The sequence below is a fragment of the Pezoporus flaviventris genome, unplaced genomic scaffold (assembly GCF_033815535.1).
Source record: "Pezoporus flaviventris isolate CSIRO_AGI_PZ_B2104156 unplaced genomic scaffold, CSIRO_AGI_Pfla_v1 ptg000002l, whole genome shotgun sequence".
NCBI classification, from domain to species: Eukaryota; Metazoa; Chordata; class Aves; order Psittaciformes; family Psittacidae; genus Pezoporus; species Pezoporus flaviventris.
In genome coordinates, this window is record NW_026892550.1 from 74,934,502 (window position 1) to 74,957,442 (window position 22,941).

The 22,941-nt window shown below is 43.9% G+C and overlaps 1 protein-coding gene across 3 annotated transcripts in view; it reads right to left on the reverse strand.

Moving 5' to 3' along the window:
• ADAMTS3 (ADAM metallopeptidase with thrombospondin type 1 motif 3) overlaps positions 1-22,941 on the reverse strand; it is a 104,305-nt gene that overhangs the window by 13,733 nt on the left and 67,631 nt on the right. For 2 of the 3 annotated variants that reach the window (XM_061463302.1, XM_061463284.1), the window contains exons 5-15: positions 22,263-22,462; positions 15,785-15,868; positions 8,951-9,107; positions 7,595-7,700; positions 6,486-6,629; positions 5,206-5,338; positions 4,578-4,691; positions 3,421-3,566; positions 2,700-2,875; positions 1,676-1,809; positions 1,017-1,140 (exon numbers count right to left, since the gene is read on the reverse strand). In XM_061463302.1, coding sequence (XP_061319286.1) covers positions 1,017-1,140; positions 1,676-1,809; positions 2,700-2,875; positions 3,421-3,566; positions 4,578-4,691; positions 5,206-5,338; positions 6,486-6,629; positions 7,595-7,700; positions 8,951-9,107; positions 15,785-15,868; positions 22,263-22,462 — 1,518 coding nt within the window. The remainder of the gene's footprint in view (positions 1-1,016; positions 1,141-1,675; positions 1,810-2,699; positions 2,876-3,420; positions 3,567-4,577; positions 4,692-5,205; positions 5,339-6,485; positions 6,630-7,594; positions 7,701-8,950; positions 9,108-15,784; positions 15,869-22,262; positions 22,463-22,941) is intronic. The other variant, XM_061463294.1, reaches the window with a different exon arrangement.

Genomic DNA, 22,941 nt, shown 5'->3' on the forward strand with positions numbered 1-22,941 from the left:
AAAACAATAAACATTTCATAAACACTATCACTTCCATAATAATTTGCAACTAAGTGGCTGATTAACAGCACTCTGCCCTGAATGATCTCCTAGCTGTTTTAGTCTTGAGCCTCACTATGAGGCATAAGTTACACTCTTAAGTGCGTAACTCCCCAAGTCTGAATAATTTTTGCATTATTCTGTGTCCAGTCCATCAGCCTCCAGGGAATTATCCTTTTCCGAAAGGCTCTCTGCTGTAATTTTATAAGTACAATCAGTAAATCTGAACATTACAATCAGTATTTTTTTCCAATTGGTTTGTAATAATTAATAAGAATTTCAGCAGCATATTTTATGTATTTCATTTCCAGTTGCACACTAACTTATCTTGGTCCAAGTTTAATTTAGCTGCTTGCTGTCTAAATTTAATTATTAATGCTTCACGGCAGCAATTAACCAACATCTAAACCATTAATGCAGATACTGGTGTTATCTTGTCCTTAGCCTTTCTCTCCTGTCTCCTGAAATACCTGCTCCCAGCCATACAGAAGATACATTTCCCTGAGTAGCTTCCTTAGACTGGAAAACAATAAAAAGCAATACAGGAAAGCCTTAAAATAGAAATATTCACAACAAAATGTTTCCTTTAGTCCTCCTACAGACAGAGGCTGTAGCGTCAGATGATGTTTTCTGCATTTCACTGCTCATTATTGTTTAGCAAAAATCTGTGTATCCTCACTCATCACAAACATGGTCTAGTTGGGCTTCAAAACTTCAAAAGAAGAACTAAACATGCTCTGCATGGTGAGTATTTCTCCATACACTGAGACTGATGAAGCTTTCTCCTAACAGTTCCTTTAAAGGACAGAAATACTGTCCTGTCATTTTAAAGACAGCATTTCTTTATCAGGGACTAAGCTGGTTTTGCACATCAGCTTACAGCTTGCGTTTTGCTACCTAAAAGCAGGTCTGCAAAGACAGTAAGTATGACAGACACATCAAAACTGTATCCAGATGCAGGAAAAGGCTATTCCTACCAAGCTTTTTGGGAGTGCGGGTGAAAGTTCTCTTCACAGTCCGGCAATGAGAATTATCCCCACCGCAGACGCCGCACTTATCTTCAACCTTATTGGAACCAATTTCCTTGTCACAACCCACTTTCTGCAGAAGGAAGAGCAAAAAAACCACAAAAAAATCAAAGAAGGTTTTGTCACTGGTTGTCAGTTTTAGCTATGGTGGGAAGCAATCCCAAAATTAATGCAAAGAGGGAATTAACCACCCAGCGCTGATCTATTTTATTTAAACACCAATTACTTGCAAATCTAGTGCTGGATAATGGGTTTCATGTGATAAACAGGAGGTGACTATTGCTTTATATTCACTATCCATCAAGATTAAGATGTGAAAGACAAAAGAATAGACACAATTCTTTTCTGACATGAAACAAAGCGTGAAAAAAAGGGAAAGGAAGTGATCAGTTGAAGAAAAGTGGAGTGTTTCCATGGACCAGGTCTGTGCCATTGCTCTAGTTTAATTAAAATCTCAAGGCCTAATGAGGAATATGATGCTGCAAATACTTAATTCAGAAACATTAGCAAGGTTTATCTCTGCACACTGAGCTGTTGTGATTGATTCTACCCACTGTGTGCCACAGCCCAGCTCCAACTCAGGGATGACCTTGGGAAGCATCACTCACCACACATTCTCCACGAACACAAATGCTGTAGGGATCTTTATAGGAACAGCGAGTCCCATCGTGTGCCAACTGTTTCATATAGGCAACACCTCCAGTTTCTTTGGACTGGCAGTACAGGTGGCATCTCTTATTAGCTGTGTAGCAAGGAAAGGGAAGGAACTGCATAAACTAAGAGCAATCTAGATGTACTTCAGAAAAATATTCCACTCGAGGAGTGAAGAGAATTTAAGAGAGCTGGAAAGGACCTTTAGTAGACAACTGTAGGGAAAAAAGCAGCTGAGAATTATATGCTACCACTTCGAGATGCTATTCCCACAGAAATCAGTGCCCTTAGAAAAACACTCTTAATACTTTCATCAGCTGCTATCAAATGTTGACACATTGCACTCAAGTGCAAGATGAAGAGTTGTACTGAAGAGAGGGTAAGAGACCCAACCAGCAGCTTTCCAAGCTTTGCCCCAGTGGCAGAGAGCTGGATCTGGGCAGTGCAGCATGTTGCATGCAATGGGCATCTACTAGCTAGTCCAACAGGAGCTGTGAGCTTCAAGCCTCTTGCTACACCATGTTCTCACCAAGAGCAGGATGAAAGTGAAGGGAAGCTAGTTGGCCTAAGGTGGGGAAACTACAACTGTTTCTACTCTTTCCTTATGGAGCCATCTTTTTTACATAGAATCATGGAATGGTTCGAGTTGGAAGGGAGCTTTACAGCTCATCAGTTCCAAGCCCCTGCCACAGGCAGGGACACATTCCACTAGAGCAGGTTGCTCCAAGCCCTGTCCAACCTGGCCATGAACACTGCCAGGGATGAGGCAGCCACAGCTTCTCTGGGCAACCTATGCCAGTGCCTCACCACCCTCAGAGGGAAGAACTTCTGCCTAATTTCTAATCTACTTTCTGCTTTTGTTTTTCTGCTCACCTATACAAGGCTCATGCATCAATTATTTTTGTTCTCTGCGTGGCTCAGGAACAAGACTCATGGGGATGCCAGGACTTACTTGTAATCACGGCAAACAACAGAACTTACAGTCGGGGTGCTCGTATGGCAGCCAGTGGTGCTTGCTGCTCTGATACTCAAAGTGGGAATTGCGTTGCTGGCATTGCTGCGCTCTGAAGTCCTCGAAGTGCTTTGGACACTCCTCTGTATTGCAAAGTTGAAACTCAAAGTTGACCCCAGCACAATCCTCACCTCCATTAATAGGCCTGTGATGAGAAAACATTCAAAACATTCTAAAACCCTCTGGATATGAGCTCTGGGGATTTTTCTTTTGTCTTAGGTGAAACTTCATACCCTAAAAGAGACAGTCTCGCAAAAAAGGGGTGGGAAGAGACAGGAATGGGAACAGAGAAGTTACACTGTGGTGTAACCTCAGCATGTGCCCATGCATCCCCAAGGCACACACTCAAATGCACCAGTGACATGTATGCACATCTATGCTATCAATAATAGTTAATTTACAGCTAGAGGTTAACTAAGTTGGTCCTGCAGCTTGCTGAGCTCACACACCATGTACTCTTCACTCTCTTACATATCAGCTAAATCTTTGGGATGGTTTTCTGCAGTCTTTCCTCTGGAAGTTCTTGGATTCTCCCAAAATGATCCTGGCTCCCTGCAGAAAGGTCCATTTCAAGGGGCTTGAACAGAATATGAATTTGGGCAGACTCCATCCACAATGTAAATGCCATTTAAACTGCCACCTGTAATGACTGCCCCCTCACTGGACCTGCCACGAAGCCAGAGGACCTACATTGGATTGTTGCACTGGCGAGTCCTAAAGCGAACTCCAGTCCCACAGGTCCGGGAGCAGGAGCCAAATTTTGTCCAGGGTCCCCAGTTGCCATCCTGCTTCAGCTGGTTAGCGTTCTTCCACATGCAGTGACCTTTATAGCACCACTGGCAGACATCAAGCAAAGAGAAAGAGACGAGATAAGAAGAGAAGCAAACCCCAAATCAAACATGTAATTGCAGTGACATTTAAAGCACACAGCAGTGAGCTCATAGACTGGGAAGGGGCATCTCAGAGAATCAACTGCAAGAAGAGACTGTCTTGGGGACAGAGGGATGAGGGTCCATGTACTCTGGCCCCAAGAGTACCCTCCCTGAAGGCCTTCTGCTCCATCAATGAGCAGGCAGTGCTAATAAACCCAAGCCTGAACCCTGCCATGGGCAGGCGTGTGAAGCTCAACATGTTCCACCCTCCTCAGGTCTTTGTTTTATCTGACTCTCAGTCACTACCACTTTTTGGAAGGGATTTTAGTGTTCTGAATATTAGCAGGATAAAGGTTTTGCTGAGGATTAGCTGATTTCTTTCTTTTTTCTTTTTTTTCCTCATACTGGCCAAATATCACACTTATCCAGCAGACTGGAACAGAGGGCTAGTCACTGGGCAGGATATTGTTTTGCTGCTGGCAAGGGCACATTCAGATGGTCTGAGTGGCTCTCCTGTATCTCAGAATACATGGAGTTTGCTAAACAAACATTTATCTGAGTGTAGTTTTATAATTAAAAATAAATTAGCAGCAGAACACCCACTAATGGGCATATTAAAAGAGAAACATAAAGAACTAATCCTAAGCCTACACAAACATTTAGCCACAGGATGTCTGGACCACAGGCTTTAAGAAGTGGTCCTACAGTGATGGCATTATCTGCTACCATGGATTCATAAAGACACTTTATGTACACTTTGCAGATGAGACAAGAATAAAAAAAAAAAAAATAACAAAAAGGCCACAGAAGAGGCTGAGGGTTACAGCTCAATTGGAGTTTCTATGTCCATGATTTACTTCCTCTGGCTCCACCCAGAGGATGCCAGGCAATTCCCTGTTTTCCTCTGTGCCCTTTAACCAAAATGAATGTAATTGGCTCTTTCCAGTATAAACACAGTGAAAACACCTCACTCACTTTTCCAGGGGCACATTCAGTCCCATCAAGTGGAGGTCCCTTCTTAGTCTTACAGAAATATGGGTTATCTGGATGGCTGCACCACAACTGCTTGCATGGATCAAAGGTTCGGAACTGAAATGCAGGACATTTATGAGATGAAATTCAGCGTTAGATTACTAATATTCTTCAGATAAGGATTCATCCCACCCAGTCAATTCATCTCACATGCACAGCTATCGGTAAGTAGAGTATCTTCAGGGACAGAAGGGCAAACGTATCTTCAGAAAGAGAAGGGCAGTGCTTATCCCCTGCATCCTCTAGCTCTAAGCTGGTGAGAAGAGGAAAGGAGCAGACACCCAGAAATGGGAGAAAATTGAGATTTTTTTTTTCCCCTTCTTCTTTGGGTTCACTACCACAAGTCTGTGTCACGTGGACTGTGCTGCCATCCACTTGATCGTTAAACCAAATGACCCATACGACTGGGTTTCACCCATAAATATCTCACTCCTCTTCCTAGATCTGTTTAAACTACTCCATTAAGTGCTCTTCAGTTATGAGAAAATGCATATACGGCAGTTTTTAACTAAGACCAAGCACCAACTTGCTGCCTGGCCTTTTGTCTTTGCAAGGACTTCCTTGGACGTACCGCTGTGCACATTTTGTAGCCAACACCAAAATCAAAGCGGCACTGTTCATCCATGGAATAATTGATGCCTGGCAGTTCAGGAAGCTTGGGCCAGTCATGTTCGAAAGGGTCATCAAGAAGACAGTCATAAGAGCTGTGGAAAGGCAGAAATAAAAATAATGAGATGCAGTGATTTGGGGGTTTTTATCAGCACAATTGAAGTACTTATTTTTAGCAAGGCAATATTAATTTTCTCCAACCTGTTTTCTGACCTGTTGACACAGGTATTGCTCTCCAAAGCACAGAAGGACTCTTTCCACTGACTTGATGGAGCTCTGAAACAGGACAGTAGCCTGAGAACAGGCCTTCTTACCTGACATCTCCTGCATTCATGGGGATGAAGCCCTGACTACACCAAGAGTATGAATGAGGCTTGCTTTCTTCTCATTCCTGTTTAACTCTGGTGCCTTAAAACAGGAATATTGGTGGGCTGGGATATTTCACTTGAAGCTCTAAGGTCTCAACCTATTACTATTTTATGCTTTATATTATGCACAGGGTTTCTTCTGTAGGAGATCTGGGTCAACCCATTACATTTTTACTCAGTTTTTACTGACAAAACCAGGTATTTGCACTGGAGAAGGAAGCCTGAGTAAGAAATGGGTGAACAGGTACATACATGGAATGATACTACAATAGTGTAGATATTTGTAGGAATTCTTTTCTCCCTAATTCAGACATGTGCATACATGTCACCACCTATCTTCCACAACTTTTGTAAGCTCCTTTTCTGAATTTAGGGCTTCATCCTGACAGTTTCACAGCATAACTCCTAGAGAAATCAAAAACCCTGGGAAAACACCAGCTATCTGACATGGAGCCTCCATCACTGTCATGGAGAAGGCAACAGGCTTTGAGAGCAGCCCTTTGTGAGGAAGCCTTATAGCTTTTCTAATATAGATTTGAAGGGGAAAAGCATGGAAAAGAAGATGATTAGAAGTGATGGTGATGTCTTGCTGCTGCCCCAAAGCCCAGAGCATCCTACTGGGGTGCCTTTAAAGGCAGAATCCCTCTGGGCCATCCTGGGGTATCCCATTCCTCAGTACCCCTGTGTTTATCAAAAGGAACTCCCACAGCCAAGGGTTCCCTTTATGATGCTTGTGCCTGTTCCATCACACTGGGATGGCCTCTCCTCTCTGCTGGCTAGCAGAGGGCAGCACACTGGCTCCACATCCCAGAACCGCCAAGACTTTGATTTCCTATAGGAAAACAACTACCACCAAGTGCTGTCAGGTCCTTACTGTATGTATCTTTTGAGTTCTTGGCCGCTGCATCTGGACCAGTGGTAACGATGAAAGGCAGCCTGCACCAAGGGAGCCATCACACTCCCCATGGCTGTCTCATCCCCACATCTGTTCCCTTGCCCATCGTGCTCCATTCCCAGCCTATAACAAAGAATCAGCATCAGACCCCAGGCAGTTCCTGTTCTTCAATGTATAAAACAACTGCGAAGAGAACAGTTTCTCATGCACAAGTAATCATGCAAAATGAAATTGTTTTTTGCATTCTACATACACCACATGCATTTCAAACTGATCTTCTCTGTTACCAAAACATATGGATTCTCTCAATACTCTTTAAGTTATACTTTGTCGTATTTGTTAATACCAGGAATGAAATCACTAGATGATGATGATGACGACTTCTTATGCTTCAGAGAAAGAAAAGCAACAATTCAGCTCATTAGGGAGCTCTTCATTCAGACACTGAATTGTTCACATTCGTATACTCATTGACCCAAAGCACCTAATTAAACACAGGGTTAAGAGTTATCCTTTTGCATTTTCAAAGAGCTAATGCAGTTACCATGTCTCATCTCCAAATGTGAACCTGAAACAGGTTAATATGCAAGTGTTCTGGTCATCTCCGATGGGGCTAAATTCCCCGCAGTGAACTGAATAAGCAGCCTGTGCTGCTTAAGGAAGACAAAAATCAGATCCTCAGTACCTTGATGTTAATTCATTCAGACAGCTATCAAAGACCTTTGCTTAACCAGTTACCCACATTTTATCATTCCTGATGAGATGCCAAATGTGACAAATTAGCACTTTCAGTCAATGAGAAGAAAGAAGTTATGGATGCTGGATAAGCTTCTGAATCCACTGCCTGGGCCTTCCACATTCCTCACCCACCTTTGCCTCACCCTTGAGAAAACAAAACTCCCCCTCTCTCTTCTTCTTCCTTTCTTTCCTGACTACCTCTTCATTCCTTAAATCCCTATGCATTCCAAGGGAATGGAGATAAAATTAGGATACCTTTCATATGGCCATTAAAATTAAACCACCTGATGCAAGCAGGAGATGCAGTACCAGATTTTGTTGGCAATCTAACTGTAAAAGTTAAGACTTACACATGACCCGTTTCATGAGCGACAACAAAAGCTGATGAAAACCCATCCTCGTGGTTGAGGGTACAGCTTCGGACTGGGTGACACATGCCAGTAACAGGGGCATATCCTGTTGAAAGAAGTCACATTTGATTCTTTTGCCCATTATATTTACTGTAAATGAGACCCCCCCCTCCATAATCTTACAAAGCAAGAAGAACCTAGGACTATTTTCTGGACTATTTTCTTTTGGTGGTTATTTTTTCTCTGCCTTTGCAATTGCTGTCAGAGTAAATGGCTAAAATCCTTCTGAAGTCTGCCTGACATCTCAGTTTCACTTCAAAGCCTGGACTCAAAAGAGAACTCAGACCCTCATCTCCCCCTGCAAGGTAAAGGGACCTCGGAAGTACCAAACACAACTGGACAGCCAAAACATGGTCTAATCCAGATTCTCCTTTATCTGCATTGATATAAATCACATGCTGTGAATTTACTTCCCCTTTCTTGAGTCATAAAGATTAATGCAGGTACCAAGTAGCTGGTGTGCTGTCTATAAAAACAAATCTACAGCCAAAACAAAACAAAACAAACAACAAAACAAAAGCAAAGTTGAATGCAAAGTGCTTGGAGTGTTCCTACTGATCCCTGCACACACACACACACACAAACACCTGGTGTTTAGAGACAGTAAATAGCTGGTTTTATACAATGTAAAGTAGCTTTTTATATAATAATAGTTGCTATTTTTATTATATCTAATAATAACAAGAGCCTTTTCTAAAGCCAGATGAGGAAACTGAAAGTTATGATCAGTCTATCTGCTCACCCCAACAAGATCAATCTTCAGTACATCTTTAAAATTGAAACTTAAGTATTTGCTGAATAAAAGCCTACATTGCTTTTTGCCTCAGGATCACATAACAGCTTTGATGCTCCCAACACAAGAGAGACGTGGAGCTCTTGGAGCAAGTCCAGAGGAGGCCATGGAGATGCTGCAAGGGCTGGAGCACCTCTGCTCTGGTGATATGCTGAGAGAGCTGGGTCTGTTCAGCCTGGAGAAGAGAAGGCTTCAGGGAGACCTTAGAGCAGCTCCCAGTGCCTAAAGGGGTTACGAGAAACCTGGAGAGGGGCTTTGGAAAAGGGCCTGTAGGGAAATGGCTTTAAACTGACAAAGGGGAGACTGAGATTAGACATTAGGAAGAAGTTGTTCCCCGTGAGGGTGGTGAGGCCCTGGCACAGGGATGGGCTTTAAGGTCCCTTCCAACACAGACCAGTCTGTCATGATTCTGTAATAACACAACTGTCAAATCTCCCTCTTTTCTGACAGATGCTAGGCAAGAAACACCAAGCCCAGACAGTTCTGCTCCAGGTCAGCATTACCTTGCATACCAGCAGGCCCAAAATCTTGCCTGGTTAAGAAGATGGCGTGATCGTGGTGCTCAGAGTGGTTGGGGTCCGACTTCTGCTGCTGATGTGCCCAGCGGCAAACGTTCTCCAAGCTTCTGGAGGGATTCCCCCTTTCAATCAAGCTAATGGACTGAAAAAGAGCAACACATTAGACACAGAAGCTTCTAAGGCAGGGATTTCAGACAAGTCTGGATTTTCTTGGAACACCAACCATGTCCTCATTTCTATTTTCCTAATGCCCTATCACTGTAAAGTCATGACAGTCTTCTTTCCTGTGAGAAAAGAGAATGGGTATGTTAACAGTGACCATGCACATGTAATAGTACATCTTTAGGGCTTTTTTTTTTGTCATAGTTTAAGCCCAGCTGGTAACTCAGAACCACACATCCACTCACTCCCCCCACCACGGCCCCTCCCTCCCCCAACTCCCAGAGGCATGGGGAGAATTGAAAGAATGTAACTCCCACAGGTTGAGATAAGAGCAGCCCAGTAACTAAGGTATAACACAAACCACTACTGCTACCACCAATGATAGTGATGATAAGGGAAATAACAAGGGAAGAGAATACAACCGCTCACCATCTGCCAGCCAATACCCAGCCCGACCTGAGCAGCGATGTGGGCCTTCTGGGTTAACTCCCCCCGGTTTCTATACTGGACATGACGTGCTGTGGTATGGAATACCCCTTTGGCTAGTTTGGGTCAGGTGTCCTGTCTCTGCTTCCTCCCCGCTTCCCCTCCTCCCTGGCAGAACATGAGACTCAGAAAGTCCTTGGTCAGAGTAAACATTATTTAACAACAACTAAAAACATCGGTGTTATCAGCGTTGGTCCCAGGCTGAAAGTAAAAAACCCACAGCACTGCACCAGCTACTAAGGAGGAGAAAAATGACTGCTACTGTTGAACCCAGGACAGTATCCACTCCTTATTCCATACCATTCACGTCATGCTCAGATCCCACATTTTTCAATATACCATAAATCACTCTTGTCTCATATACATATATATACATATATACGTATATATACACATCCACACAGACACAAAGAGAGAGATATTCCCTAGTGCATGGACCAATCCCTATAAAGCTGCTGAGTTCATCCGGTCCATGATGTCAGGCTCCATCTCTTGTAACAGTCTTTCAGAGCAGGAGAGACAGTGTGCAGTGTGGGGTTGTTGCCTGCTGATGACATCGCAGAACTCGTCTGGTCACTGCTGAGCTCCTCTGTTTTCATCATTCTTTGTTGGGATGATGGTCGAGGGAAGTTAGGGCCAGTCACTGGTGACGTGAAGACATCTAGCTGGTGGGCCACAAAAGTGCTACATAGCAGGCAAACAGCATACAATTGAGTTCATTGGCTGATTTCCCCTAAAATCAAATCCCCTTGAGGTACACATCGGACTTCCCTAGCTTCCCACATTACCCACCAAGTATATCCGGGTCCCTGAGCAAAAGCAATCCCACGAGTGGGTTTGCCTTTACCTGAAGCAGGAATAACCCAGACTGTCTTCCCCAGCAAATTCCTTATGTGCACCACAGGTCACTTTATCCCCTTCTACAGTATGTAAAAGTTCTGATGGGGCTGGACCAGTGCTGTTGGCAGATCCTCTGATGTTGACCAACCAAGTGTAAATGTGTATCCCAGTGTTTGAAAGTTCCACCATGTTACAAAAATCTAGCCAATCTGTTTTAATTGATTTTCATTATAATTAATATCGAGAGACAATAAGCAAGCAGCGCTGGGTGCGCCGGGGAGTCTCCGCTCTGCCCGAGACGCACAAGGGGAACTTCTAGCGATAGTCTCTTATACTTTTTGGTTTCCCGGGCTTCTTGGGTTTCAGCCAATCCTGTTGTCTTCTTTTCCCGGGCTTCTCCACCTGTTCTTAGGGTCTTGTCTCCGGGTGAAGAAATATTATATCTATCACAAGTCTGACCGCCATCTTAGCCCCTATAAATTCCACTCCTTATGTGTTTATTTATTCAGCAAACAGATTTCACAACATTCTGTAACAGGACATACCTCTAAGTTACCTCCCCCCCCCCTCCCCCCCCAGAACATTCATGCAATTTAAACAGTGAACAAAACGTTTCTCTGCACAATGTTCTGGTTGACCCAGGGGAATTATTCCCTTGTTTCTTCTTCCTCCTCACTGTGGTACTGACAGGGACACATCATACCCTTTGCACATAGCACAGTGATCACAAGGGATTCCATCTCCACACAAAGTGCAATGATCACTAGGACCCCTGAGTTGCTGACATGAATCACTCTGATGTAACTCACACACCACCCATTGCTCTCAGTGTAGTTTTTAACAGCCCATTGTACCGTTCGATTTTCCCAGAGGCTGGTGCATGTTAGGGGATGTGATATACCCACTCAATGCCATGCTCTTTGGCCCAAGTGTCTATAAGGTTATTCTTGAAATGAGTCCCATTGTCTCACTCAATTCTCTCTGGGGTGCTGTGTTGCCACAAAATCTGTTTCTCAAGGCCCAGGATAGTGTTCCGGGCAGTGGCGTGGGGCACAACGTATATTTCCAGCCATCCAGTGGTTGCTTCCACCATGTGCTTGCCTTGGCGGGTTGGTGGCAGTATGATATAGTCAATCTGCCAGGCCTCCCCATATTTATACTTCAACCATCGTCCTCCATACCAAAGAGGCTTTAACCACTTGGCTTGTTTAATTGCAGCACATGTTTCACACTCATGAATAACCTGGGCAATAGTGTCCATTGTTAAGTCCACCCCTCGGTCACGAGCCCATCTGTATGTTGCATCTCTGCCCTGATGGCCTGAAGTGTCATGGGCCCACCGGGCCAAAATAATTCACCCTTGTGTTGCCAATCTAAGCCCATCTGAGCCACTTCAATATTAACAGCTTTATCCACTTGTTGGTTGGTCTGGTGCTCCTCAGTGGCCCGACTCTTGGGTACATGGGCATCTACATGACGTACCTTCACCACCAGGTTCTGCGCCCGGGCAGCAATATCTTGCCACAGTGCAGCAGCCCAGATGGGTTTACCTCTGTGTTGCCAGCTGCTCTGCTTCCATTGCTTCAACCACCCCCACAGGGCATTTGCCACCATCCATGAGTCAGTATAGAGATAAAGTACTGGCCACTTTTCTCGTTCAGCAATGTCCAGGGCCAGCTGGATGGCTTTCACCTTGACAAACTGACTCGACTCACCCACTCCTTCAGCAGTTTCTGCAGCTTGTTGTTGAGGACTCCATACAGCTGCCTTCCATCTCCGATGCTTTCCCACAATACGGCAGGACCCCTCAGTAAACAAGGCATACTGCTTTTCACTTTCTGACAGATGATTATATGGTGGGGCCTCTTCAGCACGCATCACTTCCTCCTTTGGTGACATTCTGAAATCTTTGCCCTCTGGGCAGTCCATGATGACTTCCAGAATTCCTGGATGACTGGGATTTCCTATTTGAGCTCGTTGTGTAATTAGTGCAGCCCGCTTACTTCATGTAGCATCAGTTGCATGATGTGTAGAGGAGACCCTGCCTTTGAACATCCAGCCCAGCACAGGCAAACAGGGTGCCAGGAGGAGCTGTGCTTCAGTGCCAATCACTTCCAAAGCAGCTCGAACCCCTTCATAGGCTGTCAGTATCTCTTTCTCAGTTGGGGTATAGCTGGTCTCAGATCCTTTGTATCCCCGACTCCAAAAGCCAAGGGGTCCAACCTCGAGTCTCCCCTGGAGCTTTCTGCCAGAGGCTCCAGGTAGGATCATCTTCCCCGGCTGCTGTGAAAAGCACATTTTTTACATCTGGCTCAGTCTGGAAAGGTCCAAGGGCTACTGCATGAGCTATCTCACGTTTAATTTGCTCAAAGGCTTGCTGTTGCTCAGGGCCCCATTTAAAATCATTTTTCTTCTGGGTCACATGATAGAGAGGGCTTACAATCAAACTGCAATTTGGGATGTGCATTCTCCAGAACCCCACAGCACCCAAGAAAGCTTGCATTCCTTTCTTATTAGTTGGTGGGGACATTGCTGTTATCTTGCTGATCACAGCTGTGGGGATCTGTCTACATCCATCTCACCACTTTTTTCCCCAAAATTGAATCTCTGTGCAGGTCCCTTGACCTTACTCCATTTTATGGCAAAACCGGCTTTCAGCAGGATTTGGATTATTTTCCTCCCTTTCTCAAAAACGTCTTCCGCTGTATCACCCCACATGAGAAAGTTGGGGCTGTTAAGCCTGAAGAAGAGAAGGCTGCGTGGAGACCTCATAGCAGCCTTCCAGTATCTGAAGGGGGCCTATAGTGATGCTGGGGAGGGACTCTTCATTAGAGACTGTAGTGATAGGACAAGGGGTAACGGGTTAAAACTTAAACAGGGGAAGTTTAGATTGGATATAAGGAGGAAATTCTTTCCTGTTAGGGTGGTGAGGCACTGGAATGGGTTGCCCAGGGAGGCTGTGAATGCTCCATCCCTGACAGCGTTCAAGGCCAGGTTGGACGAAGCCTTGGGTGAGATGGTTTAGAGTGAGGTGTCCCTGCCCAAGGCAGGGGGTTGGAACTGGATGATCTTAAGGTCCTTTCCAACCCTAACTATTCTATGATTCTATTGCCGGTGTTCTGGAGCTTGCCCCTGTTCCAGTGCAGTCTGGATCACTCCATGGCAGATGGTAAGGCTGTGTTTCCACCCCTGGGGCAGTCAGTTCCACATGTATTGGATGCCCCTCCAAGTAAAACTGAACTGTGGCCTGCACTCTGCACTCAAAGGAATTGAGAAAAATGCATTGGCAATATCAGTTGTGGCATACCACTTGGCTGCCTTTGACTCCTGTTCATAATGAAATTCTAGCATGTCTGATATGGCAGCACTCAACGGTGGTTACGACTTCATTCAGGCCACGATAGTCTACTGTTAGTCTCCATTCTCCATTAGACTTTCGCACTGGCCATATGCGGCTATTAAAAGGCGAGCGGGTCCTCTGATCACTCCTTGGCTCTCCAGTCTACGGATCAGCTGATGGATGGGAATCAGGGAGTCTTGGTTGGTGTGATATTGCCGCCGGTGCACTATTGTGGTCGTGATTGGCACTTGTTCAGCGGTGAAGTTCCAAAGCACTGGAGGGGCCCACTGGCCTAGATACTTGCCCATACTGTCCCACACACCCTGCCACTCATGACTGTCCACCCTCAGGGAAAATCTCTTGGTCCTCCTATATCATTGTCTAACCCTAGACAAGACCCAAACCCAACTCTGCTGAACTTTTTAGATCAGACAAAATGGTCATGGGTAAAACACACTCTGTGCCAACATGGTGATCATCATCACAATCAGCAAGCAGGTCTCAAGGGTACCCAAAGGCCATCCAAAACCTTCAGAACTCTCAACTGATGTTGTAAATAGTCTGGTGGGGGATCTGGGAACGTAAGGGAATGTCTCCTTCATAGGTTGACCACTCGAGTAGGGAAAAAAAGATGTGTAATTGCTAAACACTTCCATGATATACCTCCCAAAGTATAGAGGTGATGACCACACTGGGAATGCAAGCCAGATCAGTTTCATAATCCATAAGTCTATTGTATTACAAGTCATTACCATGAAGTACAGCGAAACAAGAACTTTAGCCCAAGCCCCCCTGCTGATAAACACTAAAACAGCAAATACCAGCTCTAAGTAAGGTACGACATGCTGAAACTCTGAGATCAAGAGTAACAACTTTGAGAGACAATAAATCAGCATTGTGATGAGTGCCTATTAATCCGAAACAATGAATGCTTATCACAAATACGATTAGACACACTCTGGTCAGATCTGTTGTTATCTCAGTCTTTTGTGCCCCACACTGGATGCCACAAAGAACAGTCAAGGTTTAAGCCCAGGCAGTAACTCAGAACCACACAGCCACTCACTCTCCCCCCCCAGCCTCTTCCTCCCCCCACTTCCAGAGGCATGGGGGGAATAATCGAAAGAATGTAACTCCCATGGGTTGAGATAAGAACAGTCCAGTAACTAAGGTATAACACAAAACCACTACTGCCACCACCAATAAGAATGACAAGGGGAATAACAAGGGAAGAGAATACAACCGCTCACCACCCACTGACACCCAGCCTGACCTGAGCAGCAATCTAGCCCTTCCAGATAACTGCCCCCAGTTTATATAGTGGGCATAACCTTCTGTGGTATGGAATATCCCTTTGGTTAATCTGGGTCAGGTGTTCTGTCTCTGCTTCCTCTCAGCTTCCCCTCCTCCCTGGCAGAGCTTGAGACTCAGAAAGTCCTTGGTCAGAGTAAACATACTGAGCAACAACTGAAAACATCGGTGTTATCAGCGTTGTTCCCAGGCTGAAAGTCAAACACACAGCACTGCACTAGCTACTAAGAAGGAGAAAAATGACTGCTACTGCTGAACCCAGGACAACAGTTCAATGAGCTTTCATAACATCTATGAAAGTAACTGTCTTTTTGTGTATAGCCTGTAGTGTGCATGACTTGATATTCGGACTGAATAAAGACATTTCTTTCACTGGAACTTGCTTTCATTCTGGACTGCCAGATGCCAATGTGACTCAGTTGAGGTGACTGAGCACATAGTGACATACAGCCTATGTGGAAGAAGCGAGTAACATAATATAAACACACAGGACAATGCCTCATCTGGTGTGAAACACCCCAAAGCCAGTACATGTGTGCTGGTGAGCACAGATTAAACATCTGGTGCTGTGAAACTTCTGCTACAGCATGTGCCTACAAGCTCAGTAAATATAATTACAAGGGAAGCATCAAACTGGTCTTTGACATGGCCAAATACAACTGGTTCAGAGGCTTGCTTACCTTTGCGTACCCCAACATGATCATCCGGACCAGCATGACATTTATGTGAATGCCGAGGGATTCATCATGGTAAATTTCATTCACCTGAGGAAAGACACAAAAAAAAAAAATTAAAAAGAAAATCCCCATTTATGATACCAAGGGAATTTCCAAGACCATGTAGATGTTATTTCAAGTGCTTATACCATTACGCTCTTCTCAGAAGAGGACTCAAGTCTCAAACCATTTCCATGCAGTGAGAAATGTAGATGACACTTCCCATCGTCACGTCAAGACTTCTCTCAAGTAAAATGGCCTTTGGACCAGGGCCACTAGAAAAGGTGATCAAGGAAAAGGAGACTTCAAGTTCAAACCCTGCACATATGTATCTGAATGCCTGATGTCACTCATTTGATAAACACAATGAGGGAGATGAGGTTATTCCTGAAAGCAAGGTTATACAGTGTGTTCAAGTTCCCTGAGGGATTTAAAAGCAGATAAGAGTTTGCTTTAACAACAGATAAACCCATCACCATCCATCACACGTGGCCACCTCTGCTGTGCCATCTGGCCACTCTTAACTGCAGATGAATTTCAGGCTCAGTTCCTATTTGTTTCATGAAACATTTGTTTCACAAAACATTTGTTTCACTTCCATCAGTTTAAACACATGGGATGAGTATTTTCACAAGGAAAGCGTGTGTATTTTTGTTCATTTTGTAAAAGATTCTGCTGCTAGCAGCTCTCACTCAAGAAAATGTGCTGTCAACTTCAGCGTAAGTTTGTCCTCAGAAAATACTTGAGGATTTGACTTAAAGCCATTTTTGTGTTCTGAAGCTCTAGGTTGGGAAGGCAGAATATTGAGACAATGACATGAACAATAAAGCTCCATTTCATAGAATTACAGACTAATTTGGGTTGGAAGAGACCTTAAAGCTTATCTAGTTCCAAACCCCTGCCACAGGCAGGGACACCTTCCACTAGAACAGGTTGCTCCAAGCCCCATCCAACCTGGCCTTGAACACTGCCAGGAATGTGTTTAGATTTGAAAATGTGAACAGTACTCCTGATTCTAAATCAATCTTAATGTTAACAGGCAAAGCATTTCCAAACCCCAGAAATACTTAAGAAATTTTCACCTGAAAGTTTTGAAGTCAACAGTGTTGCCAGAGACATTGACGCTATTGTGCACCTTACAGGGTAATGGTATCTCCAAATACACTTGATTTCTGCAAGTCAATGCCTGCCACCAAAAACATTAACTGCATGAAAGCACATAGAGTTTATGCAGTCTGGAAAGACTGACTACATTGACAACAACTGCTGGCCTGAGAAAACACCCATCCATAAGACAACCCCATGAGACCTCAAGACTCTACTCCTAGTTTACATCCCATCAGGGAAGAGCCAAGCCACAAGACAGAAATCCTGAGGTATCACTCCAGTTCCACTGCTCACTGAACCACTGAAATAATTCATGGTGAGTTTCACTTTGAAGAACTTCTTTTTTAGAAACAGCTAATACCGTTGTCCTACATTTTAGAGATAAATTAGAATTATGTGGTCACTTTTGTACTAAAAAGAGTGTTTGTGGAAGTGAAGCCAAAAAAAAAAAAAAAAAAGCCAACCCAGAATTATGCAGATGGGTCAAAAATTGTTCTTCTTGAGGGCCTTCCTTGTGTCTGGGAAGATGAGAAATGGCCTGCCACCAGAGTATACATTAAGGGGCTAAAACATCTGCAGATTCTCAATAAAGTTACTCATCCCCTTAAAAACTAAATAAATACTATACTATGGGTAACTGGTGAAAAATAAATACTGCTGTTCAGAGGCTGGTATATGTGAGCAGGTTTAGAGTTTGATGGTTTTTTTTAGTCAGGCTAAACAGAATTTCCCCCCTTCCCCTCAAGGAAAAAGGTCATTCTGAGCTGTACAGACTGCGAGACCTGGCACAATGATTTTAACCCATGGGTTTTAGAAAGGCAATCCCTTTTAGGACCAGCTAAGAACAGGCTGTCAGCAGGGCAGTTTCACAAGGAATGAGCACAGAACTCAGAGTGCATGTCTTGTGGAGCCAGTATTCCGAAGTTTAATTATTCATCTCATATTTTCACCCTATTAACACAGCATTGCTCTCACAGAGGTCTGTGTCAGAAAAAAACATTCATAATTTACCTTATGCCAAGAAACAAGTCTCACAGGACTGACTTTCTTAGAGGCAGAATGGAATTAACCTAAAGAGTCAAGCTGCCTTCAAAATTTCTCCTCAACCCCATCTTATACCCCATTCTCTGTGGATTACTTGCTCTACTACAGGGTTCCCACAAGGAGCAAGTTCGTATGTATGTTGTGACTGAGTCATAGAATCATCACAGAGTGGTTTGTGTTGAAAGTGAACTTAAAGCTCATCCAGTTCCAACCCCCTGCCATGGGCAGGAACACCTTCCATTAGACCAGGTTGCTCCAAGCCCTGTCCAACCTGGCCTTGAACACTGCCAGGGATGGGGCAGCCACAGCTTCTCTGGGCAACAAAACCACTCTATCATTCTATTACTAAAGTCTTGACAGCAACAAGTAGACTGCTACAAAACTGTTCCTTCCAAACCAGGCAAGGATCTTTACTGCAGTTAACCCACAGCTTCCCAGGGAAGCAGGGTTTTGGCTGGCAAAGGCTTGGTACTAAGAACTACTCCCAGCAGATGGAGCAGTAGTTGTTTAAGGAAAGCTGGAAGCGTTTGGGACTGTGTAACAGCTCTGCTATTTACCAAGTTAAATGCTTTTAAAACCAAAATTACAATATTCTGAAATCACCTTTAATGAAGATTCATTGCTGTTTCATGAGGTATGTGGTGAAAAGAAAATGATCCCCTGCAAGTACTGTACCAAGAGTATTTTGTTACCCACATGAAATAACAATTTTTCATCTCAAACTTTCTGGATTCAAAACTTCATTTGCTTCCATGGCTGCCAAAACTACATTACCTCCTATTTCACATTCAGCAATAAAAATTACCTGTGGTGTTCGGGACAGCCACAAAGAAGAGGAAGTGATGGAGAGATAAAGAGCTGCAGGTAGTGTATGTGAATGAAGACCCATGACAGAATATTTAGACTTATCCAGCGATGCCTGTTCTTATTGAAGCTCAACATGAAGCTCTCACTGACTAAAACCTACTTACAAAGAAGGCGATGCCCACAAAACTGCAATGCTGAGTGGACAGTGATCACCAAAAGAGGAATTCTGTCAAAAGCAATTTGGAGTTTGAGAATGAATGATGCATGGAGGTATCATCTAATGGCTCTAATTAATCTAAGGATCATCAATCACTCTAATGGCTGATTTGGAGTTATTCTCAAGAAAAAAAAAATAAATTGAAAGATATAAACACTGCCAAGTCCAAAACTGCTTGGAATCCCTCAGTATGACCCACTGCCCTCTAAGTGTACCTTTCTGATCTCAGCTGCTTTCCACTGTACTTCTGCAGGGTCTCCAAGGGATGCTCCACGGGGAATTAGCAACAGTGCCAACACTGTTAACATCTGGGAGATGGAGGCTACAACTCCCCATGTGCTCCTAGAAAGGTAAAATCAGGAAATGGCTGATCCTACCACCTCAAGGAATTCAGCTGCAATGTGCCTGTGATGGGAAGGCCATTGACCTACCCAAAACAACTCCTGTGAATGCCATTCTCTCCAACGGGTGATTTTAGCAACCTGGGCTGTGGGATAATGGTAAAGCTTCACCAAAAAGCTAGGGACCACACTAGATTTCGTTGCTTGATTCATTATCACATTTGGGCTTCTGACTCCCAGCGTGGACCAGTAACACCCATGTCAGATGCTCTGCTGATGCTGCATTTTCCAGCCTGTTTCTCAAGCTAAGAGTGCGTAGGAATGTTGAGCATAAAGAAACACCTCAGGAATTTCTTCAGCTGAACCTGAACCTCCAAGACCTGAAGTTCTCAAGGGCATGGCAGGGTTGGTTTCAGCAAGCCAGCTCTGGCAACTGAGAACAGTGTAGTTTTGTTGACATGGGATTGTGACCAGGATAACCAGGTTTGGCACAGGGTTGAAGGAATACCATTTAATGCAGCTTATTTGCACTTCATCATATTTGTTCTTTTGAAGCCAGCTTGCATATGCTGCAGTACATGAGGCAAAAGTGCCCTTAATCTCCCTGCTTGGGAAGACGAGTCCCAACGAGTTACCACCAGCCTGGCAGAAATCCCCATGAATACTTGTTACACCAATCACAAATCGCTTTTTGTCTAGAACCTCCCATTATTAAGAAGAGTAAAAGATACAAGTTTTAGGTATGCAAGGTTTGGTTCTTAGACCTTCACACCACTAGATCCAAAACTAAACCTGAACCAAGTCAGTTTCATGTCTATCAATCAGGCAAACTGTGCTGAAATGAGTGGAACTGACTGCACCAGCTGCAGTCCTAGTGGCTGATGATCTTCTAGGAATATGCAAAGACTTGCTCATGCGCATTTTTGACTCCCTCAACCCTAAAAAAGAAGCTTCTGCTAACAGAAAGATAGTTACTAGATGTACATTCACAGTCATGAAAGTCTTCTGGTTGATTCACCAGTATCTCAGAGGTGATTCACAGAGCATCCTGGGTTCAGCAGCTGGTCTGTCCTCAAAGACCTTCACCCCGACCTTCCCAACACACCACACTCAAAGGCTTCCTGTACGTGTGTCAGAGGAGGGGAGGAAGTTACCCTTAAATGCACATACACCACTCAACATCTCCTTATCATCAAACAGGTTCTACAGCATCCATCCCCCTCTTGTTAGAGAGCAGCTTCCCTGGCATGCAAAATCACCACAGTGACCTAAACCACAAAAGCTCTCCATTGCATGAACAGTAGGAAAGGCCCAAGACCGAACACAGCTCCAGGCTCTAAACCCAGCACACTAAATTCTGGTTTTCAGCTACAATGTGTGTGTATGTCTTATTCGAGATTTATAACACAGCATAATTCTGTACAGAGTTATTCTAATTCTACACCGAGTTTTGCTGGTTTAAATTAATTTGGAGATTTTTTTCCTCTTCTCAAATCCTATGGATTACATTTTTAAACTGCTGATCCTCATTATTTTGGAAGCTAATCTAATATCTAATCTAATCCAAAAGGAGGTGCTGAGGTTTGGCATCTCACTGCACACCCCTGCAGGCAAATGGGGCAAAGCTTCGACCACAGAAAGGCATTAGGAGCAGAAGATGCTCTAGAAAAAATTATCAGTGCAAGCACATGAACTAACCACAAATCAAGGACTGAAGGTCAAACACACTCTATATGCTGACTGTCTCTCCTGGAGGGGAATGCTGTGTGCTAAAAGGAGCTGAAATGGGGTTTGGAGATGATGGGTAGAAGTTGTTTTGAATGCTTTGCAATAGCAAAAGGATTGAATTCTCTCAGTTAGAAATGATGGTGGCTGATGGGACGTAAAGAAATGCCATAAAGATTGTTTGTAAGCCTAAGGAATCAGTTTTAAATTACTCCAGGAATACAAAGGTGAGTGTAAAAAATACAAGAATTTCTACATTCACCAAGTCATTATTAATAGTAAACATACTTATAATCTGTCCTTAGGATATTGTTTTTAATTTCTGGCAAACCTTATGATCCCCACCACACTGAGATGTATCTATGAAAGTTTGACACTTACATGCTTAAGAACAGGCCACACATTGCAAGGGATTATACATCCCCTTCATATTCCTTTCATGTTTTTATTTCAGATTTCCTCTAAGATAGGAAAAAACAGAAAATGTTTAAGCTTGAGCAATTCTAGCACTGAATGCTGGTATATTAACTGACTTTCAATGCACAGTGTGAACTGTGCTCTTCTGTAACATGAATTTCCATAGAATCTGATCATGTAGCTCCAGACTCTTTATCTTTAAATATGGTATTTTGCCATTGATTTTAGAGCCAGAAATGTACATATAGGCAAAAAAAAACCAACCAAACAAAAAACACAAAAAACCAAACAAAAACCAAACAAACACCTTGCTAAGCCCATGAGACACTCCATGATAAAGCAGTTCTGTAGGTGTCTGCTCTTTTGCAGCTTCTATATGAACACCGGCATTGCCACATGAGTTAAGGAACAGACACGGCTAGAAGGTCTGTTTTCTTTCAAAGAGCCATTGGGTGTTTAGAACACGTTTTTGCACAGCATGTTTATCCTTTAACCAGGCTTCCTTCACAACTGTGTTGCAGGAGAAGCCAGGCTTTATTACGCATGTATTAAGTTTACATTATTTCCCTACTGTTTCTCAACTATTTCCAAATTCTTGGAATTATCCTAGAAAACTACTGTGAAAAAGATCAAAGGGACATCTTGAAAAGAGAGAACTGTACCCAACAGCAGACAAAATGATCATATTTATATTTTTACCATGGTCTCTTAGATACTCCTGAAGAGTCAATAAAAGCCTGTGTCATTCCAAAACAAACAGTACAGCACTTTGGAAGATACTCACTATGTTCATGAGGGTGAGGAGATAGTTTTGAACGTGTTCTTTGCCATGGAATCGGATGACAGAGTCATCCACGCCAAGCAGCACCTCGATGTTGTAGTCGTCATCACCCGCATGCCTGCGTCGCCTCAGGGTGCTATTTAGCTGCTGCTCCACTCTGCTGGATAAGGAACTCAGCTCTCCAGGGACACCCAGAAGAGACTCTGCAAGAAAATGACAGGCTGAGAGCTGGGCTTGTGCAGCCTGGAGAAGAGAAGGCTCCTCGGAGACCCCACAACAGTCTTCCAATACCTGAAGGACTTAACAAGAAACCTGAAGAGAGGCTTTAGACAAGGGCCTGTAGGGACAGGACAAGGGGGAAGGGCTTTAAACTGACAGAGGGGAGATTGAGATGAGATCTAAGGAAGAAGTTCTTCCCTGTGAGGGTGGTGAGGCCCTGGCACAGGTTGCCCAGAGAAGCTCTGGCTGCTCCATCCCTGGCAGTGCTCAAGGCCAGGTTGGATACGGGTAACCTGTTCTAGTGGAAGGTGTTCTAGTGGCAAGGGGTTGAAACTGGATGAGCCTTAAGGTCCCTTCCAACTCAAACCAGTCTGGGATTCTATGAAATATTAAGACATTAATGTCCATTCTGATTCTGTTTCAGAAACATCTTCACCTGTGTTTCAGAAACATCCTCACCTGT